The sequence below is a fragment of the Trematomus bernacchii genome, unplaced genomic scaffold (assembly GCF_902827165.1).
Source record: "Trematomus bernacchii unplaced genomic scaffold, fTreBer1.1, whole genome shotgun sequence".
Taxonomy (NCBI): domain Eukaryota; kingdom Metazoa; phylum Chordata; class Actinopteri; order Perciformes; family Nototheniidae; genus Trematomus; species Trematomus bernacchii.
Genome location: NW_022987531.1, coordinates 1,554,460 through 1,573,168, shown reverse-complemented (window position 1 = coordinate 1,573,168; position 18,709 = coordinate 1,554,460). Strand labels below are relative to the sequence as shown.

General features: G+C 40.4%; 1 protein-coding gene across 2 annotated transcripts in view; it reads right to left on the bottom strand.

The window, feature by feature from the left end:
- LOC117475901 (inositol polyphosphate-5-phosphatase A) overlaps positions 1-18,709 on the bottom strand; it is a 163,768-nt gene that overhangs the window by 120,467 nt on the left and 24,592 nt on the right. For both annotated transcript variants that reach the window (XM_034122248.1, XM_034122256.1), the window contains exon 2: positions 4,994-5,035. In XM_034122248.1, the coding sequence (XP_033978139.1) occupies positions 4,994-5,035 (42 nt within the window). The remainder of the gene's footprint in view (positions 1-4,993; positions 5,036-18,709) is intronic.

The following is an 18,709-nucleotide window of genomic DNA, read 5'->3' as shown; positions in this document are numbered from 1 at the left end:
ACCGGACCTTTATGTGGGAACCCGCCCTAAGTCAACATCCACCAAGAGGCTCGGAGCTAAGACAACATTTCTTCAAATATGTCCAAAGGTTTTTTTTAGTCTTTAAAAATGATGCAGAATAGCTGTAGTAACATTTCAACTTGGTGGAACTTAATGTAAATACACTGTGTAGCTGCAGTGGTGGACAATGTACTAAGATCTGTATTATACTTAAGTATGAATTCAACAGCGTAGAAGTATTCATAAGTAAGAGTCCAGGATTAAAACTATTATTTTAACTAAAGCATTGACATCAACATGTTTTTATAGAGAAACAGTCAATATTCTGCGCAAGGACATATTTCACAAAATGTTTGATGGATTCATGTTTTGCATCATTTTAATTATGCAGCTGTTAAAAGCGCTTTTTCAGCTTCTTTTATATACTGCAGAAAATTCATAACCTAACTTATATATACACGAGAAACTAGTTGATAAATATCATATCAATAATCTGAATCTTCAAAGAAACTAATGCTATTGTATAAAAGTAGTGCCGAAAAAGAGTACTTTTAACTCTGATTTGAGTAGAAGTCTGAAGTAACAGGAAATAGAAATACTTTAGTAAGTTGAAGTGCGTCAAAAGTGCACTTCAGCACAGTACATGAGTGAATGTGCTTTGTTATTGCCCGCTACTTTGTCACTTTACTGGTTAGTGATATCTAAATATTGGTTTGGGCCTCAGCAGTACAGACAGTATTACAGAACTACAGAAGCAGGATCATGTAAGACCCCTGATTGGTTGCCTGTAAATCCTACTGTACCCAAACTATAGGCTACATTTACTTTTTGTAGTCAAAGAAATGTAAAGTCACGAGACACGCCACAGTATGTTTCAGCAATTAGTAACATAAGTGCTGTTGGTTTTAGTTGACACAAAAAGGCATTTAGTGAAACTTATTGGTCTGGTAATAACCATTCAAACTAATTATGTATTCAGAATTGACTTCCTAGTTATTAGTATGAATCACATGTATTCAGTATGGGGTGTATTGAATTCATAAGAGAAAAATCCATGACTGCCACATGAGGCAATCCATCACAGACAAATCATTTGACTGCAGATCTCAAACGCCTCGTGAGTAGTTCAAAGGATTTTACATGTACTACACTAACACGTATTGTTGCAGGTTTTAAACAGCCTTATAAATAACCAGAATACTATCCCTTTAGGCTAGCAGTATACATAATTAGATCCTGCAACATTATTCAAATATTTGACCAAAAGCACTCTTGTATATGCTTGAGGCTAAATAGAATGAAGACATTGTGTGTGTGTTCAGGGTGAGTCTGGAATATTTCTCAACCAATAACCCGGGCTTCCTGGGAATAGCAAATACGATTGTGTATTTTTCCAAGCAGCGTTGGAGGTGTTGTTGTATTTGGTTTACATACTGCTCTGAACTAACCACTTTTCCAGCTATAGTTCCCACTCAGGTCACTAAGTCTAAACAGAATCGGTCAAAGAATCAGCTCCTTGGGAGAATTAAGTGAACATATGTATATTTGTATGTGTCATTTGTGAACAAGTAGGACCATTAAGAGCTAACAGGAACGCAAAAAGCTGGCACAGACAACTCCTCTGTAGGATTTATACATTTAAACACTAAATGTGTTTTTCACTTCTGTGGGGAGCTTTGGCATTTAGATCTATAAAGTATGTATACATTTGCAAAAACATTCTACTACTACTACTACTACTACTACTACTACTACTACTACTACTACTACTACTACTACTACTACTACTACTACTACTACTACTACTACTACTACTACTACTACTACTACTACTACTACTACTACTACTACTACTACTACTACTACTACTACTTACTACTACTACTACTACTACTACTACTACTACTACTACTACTACTACTACTACTACTACTACTACTACTACTACTACTACTACTACTACTACTACAAGGTAAAATATTGTAATACCTTCACGCCAAATGGAGGGCAGAACTGTGTGCTACAAACTTGGCAGAGATAACAAATGTTTAAAGTAACCCCATAATCCCTGTTTGACTATGCCCTTCATAGAGTCCTCTGACTTTTAACATTTTACTTTCACTTTTAAAGACTTTCAAAAAAGCTCCCGTTTAAGGATGTTCGAATAATAGAAAATGTGTCTTGGTCACATGCAGGATACTTCTTCACAATAAAGCTGCAACTGGAAACTCATGTTAGTTATACTACTTCCTGGTTTTGAGTGAAAACGTGCCTCCTAACAACACGTTGACCTCTTCCCACTGACTTGTTTCTCACTTGCAGTGGTGTAAAGTAACTCAAGTACATTTACTCAAGTACTAAACTTAAGTACAATTTTGAGGTACTTGTACTTTACTTAAGTATGTCAATTGTTTAGCAAATGTGTACTTCTACCCTACAACAATTCAGAGATAAATGGTGTACTTTTACTCCACTACATATATTTAATACCTTTAGTTACTTTACAGATCTGGATTAATGATGTGAAATATAATCAACTCTTAAATCTGAAGTCATTCAAACTAGCTGCACCTTTACCAGCTTTGAGAACACTTTAATGATCAATCATTATAAAACATATCATATATATTATTCTGAAATGGACCAATCTGCACAAAGACTACTTTTAACTATATTTTGATGCTAGTACTTTTCAATTTTTACTTGAGTAACATTTTGATTGCAGGTCTTTTACTTGTAACAGAGTAGTCCAACACTGGTCTGGTACTTTTACTTAGTTACACAATCGGAGTACTTCTCCCAGCTCCCCTTTGGCCTCTTTGCCATCGGGGCTTCATCACCAGACATTCATGGCTCTGATGCCCTATGGTGGGCACTGTGACGCTACTATCAATGACACACAAATCCACCAAAGTGTTGAGTAGAGCTGGAAGAATTGCTCATTTCCAGCCATCCACACTGATGGAGTTTGATACGCGGCTGTTTTCATTATGTGTGTCTTCCTCTCTTTCTACATGACTGTGATTCTCCTTGGGTCTTTCATTATCCATCTTCTTTTTTTCAGAATTTCTGTCTGACTTTCTTTTTGTTTCAATATGTCTCTTAATTAGTTAAGTGCTGCCACATTTGACTTTGACGGTTGAAGTGACATTGATGGACAGGAATTTGAATTCTGCTCAAATTTGGCGTAAGGACTTATATAATAATGAATAGTCTGTATAACGCTACGGCTTTTGTGTAACTTTTTTCAGTGATTAAAAGGGGACACATTTGTGGAAAAAGAGCTTTATACCTCTGGATGGACATTTATCATTTCAGCAGTTTACTTATATGTGGGGCACAGCGATGTTAGGAGGAATGTCGTCAACTTTAGTAGCGCACTACTGGCTAAAAAATAATCGGCTAGAAAAAACTACACAGAGCATTCACTTTTACACCTTTGTAATTGAATAGAACATTTAAGATGGGACATGCACAATCATGCTATTGAGATTATATTACACTTGGAAAGTAGTGGCTGGCTAAGTAAGGCAAACTAGTTTCCTGTTGATGTTGTATAGTTTAGCTTGCTAACATTAGCATTGATTCACACTAGGAGCTACTTTATGTTCATAATATTTTAATAGTCATTGGCAACTCCCCGTCACACAGTATTGTGTTCACCCAACATTGCACAAAAGGGGGGGATGCTAGCTAACATTAGCTTTCTTTCTTTAATTTGGCCCTAATGCCTAATTTCTGGTCTGCCTGATTAAGCGAAAAAAGGCTACTTTGATCTGCTATCGGCAAGACATGTCCCACCACCTTCTGGAATTATGGTATTCCTCTTAGGGGCACTCATTTATTTGTTTTGTTAAGGGGAATTTTGAACAAATATTTAAACAACAAAACAAACAGGATTATTTAAATACATACTGTATTTCTTAGTCATGAATACATTCAACCTAACAAACAGAGGGTCACTGGTTTGATGCTAGAAGCAAACAAGTAGAAGTGTCCTTGAGCGAGATTCTTAACCCCAAATTGCTCATGCAGGCATGTCTACAGTATTAAAGTGTGTGTAAGTCGCTTTGGATAAAAGTAATGTAACGTGATGTAAGAATGAGCCATCTGGAAGTGGCAATTAACACAGAATGTATTTGGATACTGAATGTACAACTACAAAAAAAGGATTGGTTATCATAGTTAAACTGCGTTACTCCTGTATCTCTCTGTCACGTTCAGACAGCAGTTGAGAGTTGTAGCTGCATCACTTCCCTTACCCCAGTGGAACGAGTTGTGGTTAGTCAGGGGTTCCTATGTAGATCAAACAGTCAGATATGAAACATGACTGAGCTCTAGCTTTTGCTTTTCTGAAAAAGACCCAATGCAATAACTGGGGTGAACATCAGGTGAAAAGATCCCAGCTATAAGTCTCCAATAATTCATTTTGAAGTCTCCCTAACTGAATTATAAAAAGGTATAAGTAAACATACATACATTTTTATGAAAGGGACTTGGAAGCTTTTGCTCAAAATACTGCAGAAATATATTTAAATGTTCTCTGTGCAGGACAGATGTTTCAGCTATCAGAAGCACATGCACTTAGTTCTCCAACTGAAGATCATGTGGACTAGCCTTAGGGGTTTGTGGTCACAGTCTCATGACAACACTATAGAAACAATTGTCAGGCTGGGGCCAATACTACATCCACTGTGAAAAACATATACACATAAGGAAATGAGTAGGTCGCAAGTCTAATAACATTTGGTGCAATGGTAAAAGCTGGAGTGTGGTTAAAGTACATAAAGCAGTGTACTTTAGGCCTACAGTATGTTACTGTAAAGGAAGAAAATTGAGTTTTCCATTGCCGCAGCAGTAAACTGGCCATGTGGAATATCACGAGATCAGAAGGTGAGCTGCCAGTAAGTCAGTTTAAAAGACTCCATGCAGTAATATGCAACTTGTTGGACTAACATTATTGCATATGTTAGCTGGGAACTGTATCACGTACCTGGTAAAACTCCCTCAGCCATGTTTTCTGTAGATTTTCTGGCTGCAAAGAGAAAAGAAGAACAGAATTTAGTGACATTGTTTGGAGTATATTCTTGCAACATCATTGACATTTAACGGACAAATGTTCTCCTAAAAAACACGTGTTGTTTCTTTTGAAGAGGCCTGTTAACATTGTTGGGCTGTTTCTTCTAGTGTAGTGTTTTCTTTAGGTTTTTGTGCAGGTCTACAAAGGCAAAAATCCTTGCATTCCCTCCAGAGGGAGTATCTCTCTGACACACTGCCCCCCCCCCCCGCGGTCTGAAACGCCTCCATTGGCCCCTTTTGTTTACTTCTGAAGTGACCTCACCACGTAAAACACGTGCTTCTATTAGCAAGCGCTGCAACACATTGTACGTGATAGGCTAAGGACCTGGACATCTCCAAGCGGTTGACCAATCACAACAGAGCCAGCCAGCTAACCAATCAGAGCAGACTGGGCTCTGGTTTCAGACAGAGGGTGAAAAGAGGTGCTGCAGCACAGACAGTATGAGAAAAATAAAGAGCTTTTTGAACATTAAAGCATGGAGACATGTCACAGTAGAGACACTACATACTGATATACACCTGAACATCAGCAGGAGAGGACTCTTTAAAGTAGAGACACTACATACTGATATACACCTGAACATCAGCAGGAGAGGACTCTTTAAAGTAGAGACACTACATACTGATATACACCTGAACATCAGCAGGAGAGGACTCTTTAAAGTAGAGACACTACATACTGATATACACCTGAACATCAGCAGGAGAGGACTCTTTAAAGTAGAGACACTACATACTGATATACACCTGAAAATGAGCATAATAGCGCCCCTTTAATCAACAACATATTTGTGCGTGGGAATGGGGAAAATGTATGTACAACTGCCATTGTAACTATCTAGGGGGGTATGTAATCACGTGAATGCATGATTGGCCTTGGCGGAGTTCTGCTAGTCGAGTGCCATTGTAGTTTTCTTTGCATATACCGACAGTATTACTGTAATACTACAACATCTTTTTCTCAGGGTCACGTATAATATTCTACAAGGCATCGTCAAGCCTCTTGTCATTTTTCTTTCTCTCACGTTCTTCTGCTCTGTTTGTATTCCCTCTCTTTCTGTCTCCTACACTTTAAAAGGTTTTTCCCAGACCTGGACTCAATTTGGTTTGTGCACTGGAAACAGAGACAGGGCCCTGGGTAGTATACCATTTAAGGAGAGATCTCCCTATGTCGATAACTAGGTCTGATGAACAGCACTGCCGAGTGTGTGTTTGTGTGTGAGCGTGTGTGATGGAGAGTGTGTCCTAAGGAAAATAGTCTATATTAAGAATACACAAGGGATCTGCTGGCTCTGTGGGTATCTGTAACAAAGCCCTAATATATTACAGGAGTATCCTTGAATGGCATCACGGCACACCTCATTGCCTTTCTGATTATTTGTTGTGCTCACCGACCCAAAAGCTTGGGAGAAACCTCAGGAATAGTACACTTTACATCGGTTCTGACAAGCTGCATTCATTTTTGTACAGGAAGCATAAACCTCAAGACTGAGCAACTAAATCCGAAGACAGACGACCCCTGCAAATCCAGTTTTGTACTCAAACCAACATGCAAGTTAACAGAAAGTTGCGCTGTGTTTATATTTAGTGTGATGCCTGCTGAAAAGGCCAAAAAAGAAGGAAAAAAGCTCAGCTTGGAAGAGATTCTTGAGCAAAGCTAACTTCAGATAAAGCTGTTCATTTACTGGTTTGTGTCTCTCGAGGCCTGATTATAAAACAAATAAAAACGTAGATAATTAGGAGACAAGTAAAGGCTTGAGCTTAGAATCTTTTTATCTCACTATATCATTTTGGTGCCTTTCACACCAGCTGACCCAAACTGAAACGGATTTTGTCGGATCAGTAGTCACGCTCAATTCTATTCATAAAAAGGTCAAATATTGAGATATGCACGTCCCAATCCTAACTAAAGAAATAATGTTGAGATATTTCCATTGAAATTAGTAATTATCTAACACCAAATGTGGCAACACAATTGTTACTGAGCCGATGGCCACGTGACGTAAGCCCTTACATTTCCAGTATTACAAACTGTGTGTTTGTGGAAACGTTCCTGGGTATTCCCGACACTGTTTGGATCTCTGGGAAAACCTTCCCAGCAAACACTGCTTCATGCAACAGGTGTTGCCAAAGAGAACACAACAGTTGACATTGTGATTTTGAGTGTAATCCCCCCCTATTCATGCATCATCGAGGTAGGAATAATGTCAGAAATAGAGCTTCTGAACTCTCCACAGATATACAAACACATTCATTAATGCGTTCAACATCTTGTCCCTGATAAACCTTGATATTACCAGGGGCACCTGTGTGTGTGTGTGTGTGTGTGTGTGTGTGTGTGTGTGTGTGTGTGTGTGTGTGAGCCAGATCAGACAGAGCATAGGGCTATATAAGGACATAAGCACTGGACCTTGTCATTAGTCACATGGATGGAGGAAGAGAAAAAGAGGGTGAGAGAGACAAGCAGCCAGAGTATCACAAAGGTTGCCCAAGAGTTGCCACCTGACCATCCTACAACTGTAAATGTTCAAATACACTCATACGTATACATTGACTGATCGTTGTTACTGTTTGGTGTGTGCATTTTGTGGTTGTAGTTCATCATTGAGCGTGTGGGTGGGCAACAAAGCCACATTTAGAGAACTCACAGCTCATAGTTTCTTGTGTTGCTTTAAAAACTAGACTCCACCACTTTTTACTTAAAAAAACATAAAAACATCAATCTGTAAATAGTGTGTCTATTTCTTGCACATTCAATGTAAATAATATCCTACTTTTAAATGATGTTAACTGTAAATTGGCCCTACATAGTTTATATTTGACAGATTGTTTTCAGATATCTATCTTTGTTTTTAGTTGTGTTTTATCTTATTTATGTTGAGATGCTTATATTTTATGTTTGTTCATTTTCTACTCTTTTTCATTTTCACGTGATGTGCAATGCCTTGTTTACATGCTGCTGTGACGCAAAACATTTCCCAAAGTGGGGTCACGTAAGTAAATCTTATCTTATTTAAAATATATTTCTGCGACTTGAGTTTAGATACCTATCCACAGAAGAGTGGGAGCCCAGTGCCAGAACCGAAATGAATTGAATCTTTGAAAATCTCCCTTCAAGTGCACAAGTGAAGGAACTCAGCCGACACCAACTTGACGGAGGAGTTCCCGTGGAAGTGAGGCAGTAAAACAATACTGTTGACAGTTTTACAAACACGTTTCTGAGTGTCTCATCTGGGGAATACATGTCCTAGATTGACTCCACGTGGGACCGAGAACAGCAGCTTTCTAGAGGGTCCAGATTTAGTCTGACCCATCTCTGATGTGATGGTTCTGGAAACACATGGTGACCCTAGGAGGCTCAATGGTGAATCAGCGGACCCTGGGAGGCCAGGGCCCCTGAGAGAAAGTCTAATAGCGGGAAGAAAGGGAGGGCCAACCGAGTCTATATCTGTAGCCGTGGCACTTTGCCACCCGACCTCAGCTTATCAAAAGTTAATTTGCACTTAATTAGAAAGTGGGGCTACTCTGACAGAAAGGTAAAAATAAATCCTCCCCAGCCTCTCCTACACACACACACACACACACACACACCTCCTCTTCCTCCTTTGGCAATTTCACTCACTCAGTTCTCTCCACCTCCTCTCTTCTCCTTTCCCATGCCTTCGTTCATGAGTCCATGGCCTACTTTTGAGACAGCGTGGGGAACTAAAGGCCCGACACACCGGGCCGATTTCGGCCATCGATAGATGTCTGGCCGTCGATGAGCGTCGTGTCGCCCTACTCAGATTGGTGTGTCCCGCACCGTTGTGTCTTTTCGGCCGTGCCAACACCTTTTTGGCCGAAAACAAAAAAATCACTCTGATTGGCTGTTCAGCTAGCGAATCAGTGCATGAGAAGCGAAACGGAAGTGAGGGACCCAAACAAACGATTAAGAAGGCACACACAGACGGCTATTCTTTTTCATTTTCATCTCAGCTGGACGCAAGAGTTTATTTTTCATCATAGCGATCTGGAATGAAGAAACTGAAGACCAACGCACACGCTATTTGTTGTTTGTTTATATCACGCAGTCTGTTCTTCTTCTCTCGGTGTATCACGCTGTCTGTCTTCCGGTTGTTGCCTCTTTTGAATGAGGAATACACACTACCGCCGCCCGCTGGTAAGTAGAGTTATTGCCACTCACGCATGCGCAGTTCGTACGTGCTTCTTGGCCGTCGGCTGAAGTCTTTGCGGTGTGTTCCAGTGCGACTGTTGGCCAAGACGCAGAGACGCGAGGCGATGCAACAGTCGGGGTCCGTCAGGACGTGTTCTTTGGTGTCAGTTTGGTGTGTCAGGGCCAAGAGACTCTGCCTGGGTCTTTATTAGAAATGTATTTAAAATACCAGTCCTTAACTAAATCTGGATCTTGTATGTTTCTAAGGCATTTAAGCAAAGCATCATATAACAAAATAGATGGAATCATAAAAAACATGCCTCTAAGTGCAAGTCCACTCCTTTGAAATATGGGACGATTTTTCTTAACCATAATAAAAGAGTTTCTGATTTGTTTGACACAATCTTGCCTTCTTTTTATCATATGCATTGCATTTGCACAACAGTAGTCAACATAGGACAGAAATTGGACTTTCAATGTGACAATACATCTTTTCCTTTTTGGTCTGACGATAAAACAAAAAATATGTACAGGCTCTTCTTGTGACTAGGACAACAACAAAGCAGTGCCTTTGGGCGCCCAGTGAAGGTATGACTATCTTGTGACAAGATGCCGATTGCAAATTCTCAATCTTTTCATTTAACAAATACAATGCAAAGCACTGTCGCCGGGCATGCTCTCCAAAATGTGAGACTAGGTGCACTTTGCCTCAGTGTGCACTGAGGCAAAGTGCAATTCAACAATGTAAATGAACTTGGAATGATGTTTAAATAAAATATTAAAAGTTTTATGAGCATGGCAGGACATTTCAGTCGATAGACTTACATGCATCTCCTGGGTAGGGTTATCCAAATTGGAAAAGGTTTTCACTTCCCGCTAAAAGTGTCAAGCAATCATTTCCCTTTTATGTGGCTATGTAACAGCATATTAAACTTAAACTGAGCATTATAATCATCATGATATAATTGCTTTTTATCTTTTTTATTGGAACTACTTTCTACGGACGAAATAGTCTACTTGAAAAGCGTTTGTATGCTAGTGACTTTTGCCCTTACTACTGAAGTGGACAACCTAAGTTTCACAAGAAAAAATTTTTTCTGTATGACTGAACACTACTAGACGTACGCGTACAATTATTATTGTGTGTGCTATTCAAGCAAACTTACTCAAACCTTAACCGCAAAGAATGTCCGAACTGACTTAGGTACTCAGACAATTTCTTGCGATTCTAAAGTGTTGACCGATCTCTAGCTTTAATTTTGGCATGATAGTGTGATAGTGACAATAACACAGAAATAGTGTTAACAGTAACATGATGCTCTCCAAGTTAGGCAGAGGTCACAGCCTTCAGGCTGTCACAGAGCATCAGAGGTCATGACCTGAAGAACATACAGCTCTTCCCCCTATAGCATTCAGCAAGGCATTCTTTGGCAGGCCGTTTAAACTGAGGCTGGTAGAGATATTAGATCAAGGCCTGTCCTGTTACAGACCCCTGGGGGGGATATGCTGGGAACACATGGCCTCCATGTGGGCTTTCCTACTCCTCATACTCCAGTAATCCTGAGGCTGTTTCCATCAGGCTACAAATTCAATACAAATATTTGTATTAGGTCGTGCTGATCTCAAGATTTGTCAATCGTTCCGTCTCAGCTGGCTGTTATTTTGCTTCATTCTTCTCAACAATTGTGATATTCTTCCAATTCCCAGCAATGTTGCACCACTGTCGATTTCTCAGAACAAACTGGCATGGGGTTAGAGAAATAGCCTTCGTCTTAAAAAAAGAAACTTCGCTCTGCAGCACACTACCTCCATAATTGAAAAGAAGAGAGTGGAGATGAGGATTCTCAAAAAAGTAACGGTTGCTTGGTAACACCTGGCACTAATAGCAGATGCACAGGTTTACCACAGATACAAATAAAAAAAGACGTATTTGTGGTACGACGTACAAAGATACACTACAGTTTACGGCCTTAATGTGTCTCTTCTTCGACATGCAAACCTCGATATTAAAGAAATCAGACACATGACTGAATTAGAACCTTCTGCGCACAGGTTTCTCAACATGTATTAGTGCTAAGGGGGTTGTCGGGCCGAACCACGCCCCTTAACTGTGATATAATGAGCATATACCACGGCCTGTCGTGAGCTATTGCTTAAATATAGCATAGGTAAATCAGAAAAAAAACTGAAGAAAAAACTCAAATAAAAAATGTAGAAATAAATTCAACATTCGACAGAAGTCTTCTAACGTCAAAGCTTTTTGACTTCGGCCCGGCTTCTTTAGAGTTGGTGTTTTATTTGGACACCGTCAGAAAGGAGGTTATTGACTTTCAGGGGGCCGACTAAAAATACACTGCCGAGATGGAGGCCATTGAGTGAAGGAGATGATCTGAGGAAGGAGAGCAGCTGGAGAATCAGCAGGGGGGCTGCAGGATGATTGGCTGGCCCCGTCCTTCAACAGGTTGCCACCCGATGACACTCTCCCTAACAACTCCTCCACACCTGCTCGGGGGAGGCCGGTGACGCAGAAGTGTGTCCCCTTAGTTTTTTATGTAACTCCACATGAAAGAGGCTCATTATGGAATTAATTAGAACAGACCCACTATGAGAAAACACTGAATTAGACTGAGGCTGGCTCCAGGGAGATATCCTCATCCCTAAGATGGAAGGGTGAGGCATGGAAGTGTGGAGGAGGGTTAATGCTTCATTATGCTTAATAAGTGCCTTTGGGATCATCAAATGGCTCTGTGGGCCAATTAAACGCCTCCTAATCCCCCCTCCACCAAAGAAATAAAAGGGTAGATAAGAAATAATTGTATTCAAACAGGTATTTTTGTTGAGGAAGTTTTAAGTATAAAGGATATCGTAAAGGTTGCTACACACTACTACTATGCTGTTTAGCCTTTAGCAGCAAACTAAATCTAAGAGAGACCACTACCTAAGTTTTATCTCATGATTCTTTTTATCTAGCTAGTTACCACAACTATATAAAAAGGACCTTTTAATGTCTGTTTCACTTTCTGGTAAGTTTTGCTTGTATGCACCGCTGCTATTTTCTCTTGTGTGTCTTCTTTGCTTGATCTCTAGAACTTGTGAGTTCTTCAGGGTATTTACCTGCTTTTTTTTCACAATGAATGCCGGACAAGTTCCCTGAGCAGAAACAAGCTGGTATCGAGAACGCATTACAGAATGCATGCATGAGTGTTTCTATCTCCTATTAAAGAACAACAGAGGATGAGTTGAGAGTTTAAGGATGTCACGAGAATCAATACTTCGGTAGCAAGTTGATGCCAGAATTGGTATAGAGCATACCATCAGGTATAAATGATAATAGATATTAATGGGGTAATTATAAAGCATTTAACACCCTAACCCCTATGAAAACGGGGATGAAGGAGTGATTTCTTTTTTAAATACTTGCAATTTATTGGTTTGTCTTGTGGTACAAAATGGTATGGTCAATAGAAGGAGTATAAACTAAGCATAGACAGAATGGTAGCTGCAGGGGAAATTCTATAGTGGAGCAATGAATAAAGAGAAAGCAGTATTCAAAGAAATGTATGTACACCCAGTATGAATCCACCCCTATCAGCTGGGATTTGTGTAGATTAAGAGTCATCAGAAAACAGGAAACTAGAGCACTCAGAGACAACCACAGCCTTCTCCTCACCGCATGAGACTGCAGCAGCATAACAATACAATACCAGTCAGAAGCTCACATATCGCTGTACAGTAAAGGTAACACTGCAGCACAGTACAGACGCAAACATGGACATTTATAATTATTGAAAATGCCTTTCACCTTGAGAGTCAGTATTGACGAGTATTGTTGGATTCTCACCAGGCTGAAAGGGAGCCCGGCAACAGACAGAGCTGCTACTATCTGAATAGTGTGAGCTCTCCCACTCACACCTCTGCCATGTGTTACTCAACACAGACTGCAGTCTCCAATCATGATATGCAGCTACTTTACTGCACTCAAATAGAGTGGTGCAGTAATGAGTCCACAACCCAGGAAAGACTTAGCATTTGAACATTTCCCGGATCCCTCATCTCTGAGTTAATGTTTTTTTGAATGAGTTTTTGCCAGAAATCAGGTCTGTGGTTAATACTAGCTTAATAGATGTTCATGTTTTGTTCTCAGTCATAAAAATACGTCAGAAAACCCGTGTTTTTACCAGTATGAAAAAGTTCTCGCTCGTCCCATCGACTCAAAATGATGATGTAACAGATTTTCAAAAAAACGCTTTTCCCAGCTTGAGGAACGTTTAAAAAATATATAACATCCAATGTTTAAAACATTTAAAATTCATAAAAGACCTTGTATTTAGTTTGAGGTGTTCTGACATCTACTTAACAGACGTCTTTTACAATGCTGATCTATGTGGAAAATGCTTTTAGGCAGGGAAACTTTTTATGAAATACTTGAAGTAGCCAACAATGGAAGCAAGGCTGAGTGGTGGCCCCGTACTTACTTCCAAATAGAGTAGTGCCTGAATGAGTCCTAAACCCAGATTTGAGTTAACATTTGACCACTTCAGGTTTTGAATGAGTTTTAGGTTCGCTTTCTGAAAAACTTGGTTAACACAAGCTTTTGAGATGTTGTCGTTGTGTTCACAACATAAAATACGTCTTAAATAAACCCTACTGGTGGATGTCAGAAGCTTGTATGCATCATAAAACTGGCAGTTGCTAACAAGTATCTAAATGAGTCTATACCTAACCTCCTCACACCAAACACAAGTCCACCTTTAGCTTGGCGCTGGTGACGTGAAGTCATGCGACCGCCATGTAGTCTGTTTAAAGCATTTCCATTTACCCTCTGCCAATTTCATTCACGCTTCGCCCTTTAAAAATAAATCCCAATGCATTGAGTAAGCCCTTGTGATGCTAACTTCCAGTTCAGTCTCAGAAAATAAGGAGGATGGGATCTCTGGTTCTGCTGCATTTATTTTGATGTTTCCTTTTCTTTTTATTGTCGACCAGATGTAATGACAAAAGCACAAACTCATTCCAGCTCAGACACTCCAGGACCACATTGGTGGATTTTCAGACACTTACCATCCGCACTAAATTGAGGTTTGTATTAAATAATACAATACTGTATAACATAAACCCCTATAAAATACAATGGATTATTGTTATAGCTTTTTCCCAAATATCTTAGCACAAGGCAATCGCTATGTGTCTGTATATAAAATATGTGTGACAGAATAACAGGGAAACACTCCAAACCACCACTGAGAGGAAGGGAGTGCCTGTTTCAAATGCCACACAGACAAACTAATTACGACTAACTATCCACACTGATGAGCTGCTGTGTCTACTTTGGATCCACCCCAACTTTTCTCACACTCGATCGCCTCCATTAGAAAACTTAAGGCTGCTTCAAGTATCTCTACTGTTCTATGGGGCTACAAGGCATACTGTACATAGTCAACATAATTAAATTACAACTGATATACTGGTACTGTTAATCTTTCTCCAATGATAAAATGTCTGTCACGTAAAAGAAAATAACCTGGAATAATTTCCTAACTTCTTATGGGCCTACAGAGGGAGATAACTCATGGAGATAAGGAGCTCTTCATATCTGCTACTTTTACAATCACTGTGAAAGTTCCCACCCAAGATTAGAGCGGCAATTTACGATTATATTAGTCATTGATTGATTGGTTAGTCTCTAAAATGTCAATCCAATTTCCTTAAGGTCCAAGGTGACGTTTTAAGGCACGGACACACCAGGCCGATTATCGCCGACGATGAGCGTCAGGCCGACGATGAGCGTCAGGCCGACGATGAGCGTCGACACGCCCTACTCAGATTGGTGTGTCCCGCACCGTCGGGTCTTTTCAGCCGGGCCGACGCCTTTTCGGCCGAAAACCCGCCGATTCAACAGCAGTCGGCCAAAGGCAGTCGGCAAAAGAAATCACTCTGATTGGCTGTTCAGCTAGCGAATCAGTGCATGAGAAGCGAAACGGAAGTGAGGGACCCAAAACAAACTATTAAGAAGGCAAATCTGAGATTTCATTTAACTCCAGCTCTCGACACAGGTTCGGGAAAGCCCCATGAGCTTCTCGCTGTAGAGTGAAAATGGAACGCACACGCTATTTGTTGTTTGTTTATATCACGCAGTATGTTCTTCTTCTCTCGGTGTATCACGCAGTCTGTCTTCCGGTTGCCTCTTTTGAATGACGAATACACACTACCGCCGCCTGCTGGTAAGGAGAGTCATTGCCACTCACGCATGCGCAGTTCGTACGTGCTTCTTGGCCGTCGGCTGAAGTCTTTGCGGTGTGTTCCAGTGCGACACATGGCCAAGACGCAGAGACGCGAGGCGACACAACAGTCGGGGTCCATCTGTGTCAGTTCTTTGTTGTCAGATTGGTGTGTCCGGGCCTTTAAATGTATTGTTTAGACCAGGGGTTCTCAACTGGTCAGGCCTCGGGACCCACTTTTTCCTTTGTCAATAAATCGGGACCCGAAATTTTGAACCACTCAAATCTATTCAACAAAAAATCGTGCTGTAATATATATGCCTTTCAGCATACATTATTAATTAAAGTGAAGTACAGTGCAAATATCCCTTATATCCCTTCACAGAACTAAAGTATGCTTTTAAAATAAAAATAAAAAGGCAGACTTGGAGCCAATCCTGCAAATTCACCACACGTGAAAAATGTGACATGCTGAAAACCCAACCCCAGTAGGGGGGTCTGGGGGGATTGTCCCACAGGGGATTTTTAGAAATAATAACATATAAACTACACATTCTGGTACACACTGAGAAGAAAATAAATAAATCTATTACTACCCGACATATTAATAATATTTTATGCCATTGTTTGTTTTTCACTTTGCTCTGACAGCTGAACTTGCTGCTCCACACAGAGAGAAGAGTAAAGAGGAGATAGTCTGTGTGAATTACTTTAAATTGTGGGTAAGGGTAGATAGCCCCCATTGTTCTGTGACCTGTCAATCATCAAACCGGGGGTCATATTTCATTATGTTTTCATTTGTATCTGAAGTTGTACCGCATGGATGTATAAAGAATGGTTCTACCGCGGGGACTTCCGGCAACAATCTTGATTCTGATTGGCCAGAAGATTCGAAAAAAGATGTTTTATTGAGAAGATGATCACTAGTGACAGAAGTTTTCAAAACCGTTTATGGTTCCGGTACTTCCAGTCCAACGCCGACTGCATCCACAGCATTAGAAAATCGGGCCTTCAAAATAAAAGGTTTGACTTTTTTCAACATAAAAAAAAAAGATTTGTTTTTTTTTCAATTGGTTTTTTCTTCACTCACACATCTGCGACCCACTCGAAACGGGCCACCAGTTGAGAACCACTGGTTTAGACCACATGTGTCAAACTCAAGGCCCGGGGGCCAAATCAGGCCCTTGGTGGATTTCATTTCGGCCCGCAGGATAATTTGTAATTACTATTAGATCTGGCCCGCCGGTATATTGCACGCACACCTTCACTCAATCCTGAGGATTTCCTCAGCTCAGAGCCTGACCCCAAACATTGATGAACTTGCACCCAAGATGAGATGCCAAGTATCTGGCTTGGACTAGCATCACAGAGCAGCACACTGAGTTTCAATGGATGTTTCCTTCTGCACTTGTTTTCTTGCGACAACAGGGCAACAGGGCATGTTTGTTTTTTTCTTTGAGGGAAATTGTTTTTTTGAAGCTGTTGTTGGCCTGTGGAAAAATGTAGTCATAAGAAATGACTCTGGAAAAGCTGCAGATAGAGCCATAAGAAACGAATGCAACGGATTATTTAATGTTTAATGTTAATAGGCAATCATTTAAGCTTTGTTAGTTCCAGGTTTAATATGTGCAATAAGCTCATTTCAATAAGTTTTGCAATACCAGTCCAGCCCTCGACTGGTACCGATTTTTAAATGTTGGCCCACTGTGTATTAGAGTTTGACACCCCTGGTTTAGACAGTAAAACCCAAAGGGATTGACTTTGTTAGTACAATAAAATGAAGATAAGCTATTTTATTTGAGCTCATTTAGAAGAAAAGCAATTGTTTTCATAACTGTCATTGACCTTCCCTGAAGTTCTTATAACTTTTCTTTTAATAGCATTGACCAGGAGTTCCAGTACAATTTTTTGTTTAAAATGTATCATGAGAAGCAAGATGGATTAATACTGGGTGGACATTTTGCTGTCTAAATGGCTGTAGTAAAATTGCTAGATAAGTTGGTGCCTATTCTGAATTTAGGGCAACGTTTATGGTTGTAGCTTCAACTAGATTAGATCATTTTTGTATCTACTTACACAATAACAGACGTCACGATAGCGCAGTGTGAGACACATTACAGTCATTTTATTTATTTGTGCATATCTTTCCAAACTTTCTAGCGCTGTGCATCTTTCACACAAATTGTTAAAATGAATGATAATGAATAAAACACATCATATATAGATTTGCTTTCGGACAACTAGGATACTAGCTACTATAGGGGCGTTCACACCAAGTTCTTTTCCCACAATAGTTCATGAAAACTCAGTTCATGAGAACTCTTTTAGTTCTGATGAACTAAAGCAGATCGCGTTCACACCGCAATGAGTTCCTGGGGGTGGATTAGGCAAATGAAGCCGCTGACGTCACTTAGTCTTCTTCTGCTTTGGGTTTACTGGCAGGCCGCAAACAACTTCACGGCGTATACTGCCGCCCAAAGTCCCCGGCCGGAAGTCCCCGGAGTTGGGGACTGGCTTCAGTAGAAGCTGCTGGGACTCCCAGCAGCTTCTACTGAAGCCTTCAGAGTAAATCACCAGAACGCCGACACCTCCTCATCTCCACCTCCCATGTTTTATTTTGTGTTGCCATAAGTTAGTCTCTCTGCGTTTGTGCGCTGGGCTAATGCTAATAATGCTAATGCGAGGATAATAAAATGGCGGCTTCACAAAACTTTTTGGGAGTTTTACGGGGCGTGGTTTGCATTTCGCCCAGCCAATCAGACATAGGAACCTTTTTCTCCCACGAAAGTTCCTGCTCTGTAGCAGGGACTGAAAAGGGGGTACAAATGGTTCTGATTAACTAATTTTAGTTCAGGGGGCATTTTGGTGTGAACGCAAATATATCTGAGTTCTGATTAACTATTGTGGGAAAAGTACTCCGGTGTGAACGCGCCAAATGGGTCAGATAACCAATAACAGTTGCATGTGGGCCACTGAAAGTTAAACTAATGCTACATTCTCCTTAAAAAGATAAAGAAGTGTAGAGGAAAGCTTTACACATTTGCAGTGAAGCAGCTCACTAACAGTGAGCAGAGGTGGTGGTAAAAAACACATCCCCGTCTGAATGTGCGCAACTTCTCTTCAATAGAAATAAAAAGAAGGTCAGCTTTTACAAGCCCCAGACACCTTCCTGAGGAATCAACAATGTTCCGCATGGCATTAGTGATGGAGAGATCTCATAAAAGGCTGCACAGGCCTGGTCACTGTCACTGTGAGGGGA